The 7260-nt window shown below is 40.4% G+C and overlaps 1 protein-coding gene and 1 pseudogene across 1 annotated transcript; both read left to right on the top strand.

Moving 5' to 3' along the window:
• The first annotated feature begins 1904 nt into the window (after positions 1–1904).
• On the top strand, positions 1905–2855 carry LOC126007068 (olfactory receptor 6K3-like). Its single transcript, XM_049772576.1, has one exon. The coding sequence runs from the start codon at positions 1905–1907 to the stop codon at positions 2853–2855; it is 951 nt and encodes a 316-aa protein (XP_049628533.1).
• Positions 2856–5505: 2650 nt separating this feature from the next.
• On the top strand, positions 5506–5606 carry LOC126007653 (uncharacterized; annotated as a pseudogene).
• The last annotated feature ends 1654 nt before the right edge of the window (positions 5607–7260 follow it).

Consider the following 7260-nt stretch of genomic DNA (forward strand, 5'->3'; position numbering starts at 1 on the left):
ACTGAGTGTGGTCAAGATTGACTACTGGATCTGTAATCAGAAAATGGTACTCAGAAGAACTCAGAGGATCTCAAACCCAGGTTGGCTGTGTGCTCTACCCCAGTGATCTGTCCCCTTAAATAATCTTGAGAAAGAATTGATGCAAAGAATTTTAAAAAAATATTGAGAGGGACAAATAAAACCACACAGGTGGGGAGAGAAGTCCCACCAAAATACATTCACAGGTCCTCCCAAACCTCAGCCTGTAGGGCCCTCCTGTGTCACAACCAAGAAAGGAAGAAGTAAGTTTTTCCTTTTCCTCTGAATTTAGTTTTAAAGGGAGGAAACAGAAAGGAACTCATCATTGTGTGGTGCCAGTAACTGTTTCTTGAAGAGAACATTGCTATACAGTTATGGCAACCTCAGGATTATGTCAGTGAGGATCAGGCAAAAACTAAAAGGAAATTTTGTCCAGCCTTAAGGAGGCTCCCAGAACTCTGAGATAAGTGAAATCTTAGAAATCTTCTGGCCCCTTTTCACTTCAGAATTGGTTCCCAGCACTCTCCAACTGAGCTAGTGAATGGCTCACATATTTTCTTTTGTGATGATTGTGTGGGCACACATCCCAATCCAGTAGGTGACTGCACATAATGCTCCATGCTTGGGGTGCCTGACATGCAATTTCCACTAGACTTCTCACCCAGAATCTAAAGCATCATTTTCCTGGAGTGGCCCCAATAGGGCTTAGGAAACTTCACCTGTAATTAGCCACAGGGGCACAAAGGCTCCAGGGGGACCTTCTAGAGGAAAGAGATCTGCTCCCCTCTGACTCCGCAGTGCCTTAACGTGCACTTATAACCAACCTTTCTTGGCTGCATGACAGTGAAGCTGAAGATGTACAGCAGTCAGGGGTGGCCCCATGGCCTCTGGAAGAGGAAGCTATGGGGTAAGAGGTGAGCACAGTTTGGGACTACAAGAGTGGTTTCATCCTGAATTAGGAGAGTCTCAGAGACTGTATCTTTTTCTGTAGCTTTATTTAGTTTCATAGGAGGAGACACAGGGCACTTGGGAGCCTCCAAAGACATGCTCAGGTCTTCTAGGAGATGCGCATTTCTGGGAAACAAACTTGATTTTTGTGTGTGTCAGAATCGTATCCTGCAACTCAGAGAGTCTATTAGTTGCAAGATTGTAAGTAGGACTGTTTACTCAAGAAATCTAACAGGAATGGGCCTATACCTGGACTGTGGTGTCTCTGAGAAAAGTCCTTTACAGTTGACTGGGGGGTTTTCATATGTGACCATTTCCTATCACTGGTCTATGAAACCAATTTTGACCAGGAAGTTTAAATTTTTATGAGTGAAGTCAGAAATTCTCAAGCAGTGGGTAATGCTGGGTAAGGAATGCTACCTGTTCTTGCAGAAAACACAGGACAGAAAGCTGGTAAAGTGCTGCTTCACTTGGCTGGGCTCTTCCAAATTTCTAAATGCTCATGTCACTAAAGAGCAGCAGCTTCCCCTTCCTGTCCAACTTTTTAACCTCATCAAAGTGATGCCACTGAGGCTTAGGGGTAAGTGGAAGTGAAATCAATTGAACAAAGCTCTACCCTTTCTGTTACTTCTGAATTGATGGTGAAATGGAATTTTGAATGGTCTCTATGCTCTGAATTATTACTACCCAATTGCATCACAGGGGAGGGGTTGTATGATGTACTCCTAGCTCAGAGCAGTGAGATCCTAAAGTGATGGTCATAAAAAGGCAGGTGCTATTAGGCAGAATGACTGTTTATCAGTCAGTATGACTTTGTTATCTGAATGTCAGTCTCTTTCTCACAGGGAGTCTGGTCTGGGCACAGAGATGCTATGCACAAGAGAGTCCTGATTGTTTGTGTTTGTATGTGCCAGGCTGTCCTAAGAAACAGCTGCAGAATGGAAAAGAAGAACCATACTGTGGTAACTGAGTTTTATTTCTCTGATTTCCCTCTGTTTGAGAATGGGGGCCTCCTGCTCTTTCTCCTTTTGCTATTTATTTACTTGTTCATTATTGTGGGAAATTCCATAATCTTCTTTGCTGTGCGGTTGGACCCCCATCTGCACAACCCCATGTACAACTTCATCAGCATCTTCTCCTTTCTGGAGATCTGGTACACCACAACCACCATCCCCAAGATGCTCACCAACTTGATCAGTGAGCAGAGGACCATTTCCTTCCTTGGCTGTCTCTTGCAGATGTACTTCTTCCACTCACTGGGAAACTCAGAGGGGATCTTGCTGACCACTATGGCCATTGACAGGTATATGGCCATCTGTAACCCGCTGCGCTACCCATCCATTATGACTCCACGGCTCTGTGCCCAGCTCGCTGCTGGCTCCTGCGTCTGTGGCTTTCTTGTGCTGCTCCCCGAGATAGTGTGGATCTCTACACTGCCCTTCTGTGGCCCCAACCAGATCCACCAACTCTTCTGTGACTTTGAGCCGGTGCTGAGCCTGGCCTGCACAAATACATCTATGATTGTGGTGGAGGATATCATTCATGCAGTTAGCATACTGATGTGTGTGTGTGTCATCGCTGTCTCCTATGTGAGGATCATCATGGTGGTCCTGCGTATCCCTTCGGGGGAAAACCGGTGGAAGGCTTTCTCTACCTGTGCAGCTCATATTGCAGTTTTTGTGGTGTTCTTCGGCAGCGTTTCACTCATGTATATGCGCTTCTCAGCAGTGTACCCACCAGTTCTGGACAAAGCCACAGCACTCATGTTTGCTGTGCTCGCCCCTCTCTGCAACCCCATTATCTACAGCCTGAGGAACAAGGACATGAAGGATGCCATCAGAAGAGTTTTCTGCTCTTACCGGGGCCTTGAAGTATCCTCTAGCCACTAACTCAGAAATGCTATTTCCAAGCTCCATGCTCAGTTAGTTGATCTCATCTATTTCTTCACCCTCCCTTCTTCTGGATGTAGGGTCATTCTAGTCTGTGGGTGGCAACAGTATCTTGGATTCACCTCTACCTGAAACAGTGAGGGTATGGCAGTCCTGCACTTGCACTGCCAGAACTCTCAGATGTGAACTTAAGTGGTAGCTTCTTAAGTGGTTGCACCAACAGGATAGACCTTGGGTGTTCTGGTTGCCCATCTGCTGCATTTGCAACTGACATGCTCTAGAATCAGCAGAGTTGTCACTTGGTTGCATTTTTGGGCTGTCCAGTGGATCTGGGGGCCAATAGGCCAGCATGGAACTTAAAGTCTTGACCATTCTGGGCTGTATTTGACCTTATGAGTTGTCTTGCTCCATACCTTTGTTCTTTCAAAGATGAATAAGGAGTTGGGTGTGGCTTTAGTTGAGCTAGAACCTAGCCTCCTCCTAGTAGGTTGGCATCTTTCTTTCCTGAGTGCACCGCAGTAATAGGGGTACCATGGCCACAGCTGTGTTTTGTGTGTACTATCATTACAGTTAACCTTTTTGTGGGTGATCATAAGCCACCAATTGGTGTATGTGGTTCTTTAAAAAATAAGAAAACACACGCAGATACTTGAAGATAAAGTTAATTATGTGAAGAGACTAAGCCCCTAAAGAAACACTTTAATTATGGGAAGATATAAAGATACAGTCATGAGAAATTATTACAGGTTAGACCACTTCTGCCTGTTTTGGGCACTACTTGCTCTGTGGTCCCTGTTCTAAAGCTCATTGAAGCAGGTATCTTTGTTCCAGAACTCCATACTCCATTAACCCCTTTACCAGACATTCTTTATACCCTGAGACTTACATACATGTGCTTTTTAAGAAGTGGCATCCTATTGACCCACTGAGCATGTTCCTTAAACAACGTCCAGCACCCCAATAAGCACACTGGAGTCTGGGTAACACCTTTTCAATCAATTATTAAAGAAGACTCAGGACAAAGAATCATGAGATGACACTGGATCACAGAGTGTGTTGCCAGCCTCCTGGCAGCTTTGACCAGCTGGGAAGAACTAAAAAAGGGACAACCACAACTTTCCAGATGTCCCCATCCCACCAGCCTAGAACCCCACTCTGTTTCCATTCCCAGGACATAATGTTGAATAAAGAGCTCAATACAAGTTTCTTCAATTATATAATTCAATTGAACATTACTGGACATAACTTTCAGGAGCCTCGATCTTACAGTGAAATCTTAGAAATCTTAGTGCTCTAATATAACCCTAATAAGTGACTTTTAAATCTATTTGACAAATCTTGGGTAAGATTTGTAAATAATGTGATTAAAAATTTAAAATAACAGTCAAAATCTTATACACTATAACATTTACTAAATATTTTGATTCTCTGATTTATAAAGCAAATCATCTAAATATTTAAGAAATAACCATTATAGGGATCAGAGAAATAACATTCAACCTACATGTGACCAACACCCCATATGGTCCCCTGAGCACTGCTAGGAGTAATTTCTGAGCTCAGAGCTAGGAAAAACTACTAAGGATCATCTAGTGTGGCCCCAAAACAAAAATAAAAACAAACCTAGAGAGATGTACAGGGAGTAAAGCACTTGTCTTGCATTCTGCTGATCCTTATTTTATTCCCCCTTACCCACCCTCTCTTGTAGCCATTAGTAAGTTCTAAGCAGATCCTGGTATGTCCCCAAAACAAAAACAACAAAATATTTTAATATGAAAAAAATCCACAAACTTTTTTTTGGGGGGTCACACCCAGCACTGCTCAGGGGTTACTCCTGGCTCTATGCTCAGAGATTGCTCCTGGTGGGCTCAGGGGACCATATGGGATGCTGGGATTCAAACCACCAACCTTCTGCATGAAAGGCAAAGGCCTTACCTCCATGCTATCTCTCTGGCCCCATCCACAAAACTTTTAACTATGGCTAATTTTAAATGTGTTTAAAAGTTTCAATACTTTTGGTATATTATAGTAAGATTTGAAATTTAAATAACATTGCTATCTTCATTAAATGTGTTAAGTTCATTGGAGATACATTTTACATCAATAAATTGGTTTTTATACTGTCACTTAATCATTTAAGTTTTATTCCATTGCATTGAAATCACTTTAACATTGCATACATTAGTATACACAGTATGGCAAGTTTTTATTTTTATAAATATGGATCACTCTATTACAAATTTAAAATTATATTTAAAAGGTAAATCTGATGAACCTATAGCTTTTGTAATCTTAAGTAATATGCTATATAACATGTTAACCATGTACAAATCACTAGTGAAAAATGTGTTTTAGATTGTGTTGTGTATGTCTACATTTGTTCCATGATCTTGCTGATATTAAAAGGTACTAATCTTCTAAGGAAGTTATTGTACAACTCATTTTTATTAAAATATAAAGTAATTGGGAATTGAGCGAGTGTACATTGTGTAGGGTGCTTGCCTTGCATGTGGCAACCTGGCTTTTTTTCCCTGTATCCCATATGGTCCCCAGAGCAGTAGCAGGAGTGATCTCTGAGTTCAGAGGCAAGAATAAATCTTGATCACTCCAAGGTGTGGTCCAAGAATCAAATCAATTAATAAATAAAGAAGTGCTTACTTTAGTAGTTCATATATTAGAATTATACAGAGAAAGTTAGCGTGGCCTCTGCACCACAATGACATACAAATTTGCAATGCTTTCCATATTTAAAGGAAAAAATAAAGAAATAAGTAAAGTTACTGGAGTTACTATTCGAGTTAGTGCTCTGGATGCTTTTATAAACAAAAATAAAACCCCTGTTCATACATAGCTCATACCAGATGAGAAGAAAAACCTTATTAAAAATGTTAAAAAATGAGAAAAAATTGCAATAAATGACAGAACCTGAGTTCTCTGGAAACCAAGAAAAGAGGCAGAAATAGAGTTAGAGTGAGAAAGTCATAGAAATAGCACAGAACCCAGTCCTGAATGATATCCAAATATGAAGAGCAGCCTTGTGTAGAGGGAGGGGTATAATGCTCAGACATCAGGATCCTCTCAAAGTTCTGTGCATAGCCTTGAAGTCAAGGATGAGTCTCTGACTTGGAAACAGTGACATAAGGTAGGGATATAGAGCCAAGAACCTAGGATTGAGGTTAGTGGAGTTAGAGAGTGGATCCCATATTCCTGGGATTGCCCTGAGAAGATCTCCAGGGCTGAGTCCAGCAAAGGATAAAATTGGTTTAGGGTTTTACAGTGCTGATACTTAGTGCTGAATCACTGGTGAGAAGTAGAAGTTGTCTTTAGTGTGTCCTCAGGGTACTTTCATTTTTTCCAAGTGCTGAGAGGCTCTGATCAGGATAGCTATGTAGAGGTAGTGATGTGCAGACTGGTTACAGAAGTAGGCAGACTGGGTCAGCAGGCCTCCCAAAGCTGGAAATAGCAGGTAAACAGCTTGAATGATGTACTTGCATAAAAATACTTTATTTTATTTTTAATGTTTTAATAAATAAATTTTAATTAAAATACTTTTTTTCTTTTTTATTCTTCAAAATTTTTTGTAATTTTTATAGTGGCCAAAGTGAGTCACAAATCTTTCACCATAATATTTTTTTAAATTTATTACTACTTTTAATGAAATTGCACCCTTTTATGTGTCTATAGTTGCCTAATCTTTCTGCAATTTGGCAAAACATTTTATTTATTTATTTATTTATTTATTTATTTATTTATTTATTTATTTATTTAAACACCTTGATTACATACATGATTGTGTTTGGGTTTCAGTCATGTAAAGAACACCACCCATCACCAGTGCAATATTCCCATCACCAATGTCCCAAGTCTCCCTCCCATAATATTTAAGGTACATAGTAATAATGAATAAGGGAAATTCCCAATACCAGTGCTGTCCTCCCTCCACCCCTTTTCCCAGCATGCAACCCACTTCTCCCTCCTTTACCCCCCAGGATGCTAGTGTAATTGGTCCCCACTTGTACAGCTTGTTGTAGATGGGGTATCAATTCTGTTGTCGTTGACTTTGGGTCTGGTGTTAAAGTCTGATCAATTATTTTTATTTCACTAAATGTTCATATGGTCCTGTCCATTTCCCCCCTCAAATTATGAGACTGAGCAAGATGAACTACAGTGATTTGGTTCTGTTGGAAGTATAAGAAAGGAAAAGGGGAAAAACTAGAAAAAATAGTCTAGGTGTTATAAATATAAAAACAAAAAACAAAAACAAAACAAAGCAAAAACAAAACTAAACTAAACAAAAAACCAAAACCAGCAACTACTTCAAAAGGTTTGTTTCTTCTTCTTCTTCTTCTTCTTCTTCTTCTTCTTCTTCTTCTTCTTCTTCTTCTTCTTCTTCTTCTTCTTCTTC

This window comes from Suncus etruscus, chromosome 4 (genome assembly GCF_024139225.1).
Source record: "Suncus etruscus isolate mSunEtr1 chromosome 4, mSunEtr1.pri.cur, whole genome shotgun sequence".
Classification (NCBI taxonomy): Eukaryota; Metazoa; Chordata; class Mammalia; order Eulipotyphla; family Soricidae; genus Suncus; species Suncus etruscus.

Coding starts and splice junctions, on each gene's coding strand:
- LOC126007068 (XM_049772576.1), top strand. CDS start 1,905: ATGGAAAAGAAGAACCATACTGTGGTAACTGAGTTTTATTTCTCTGAT.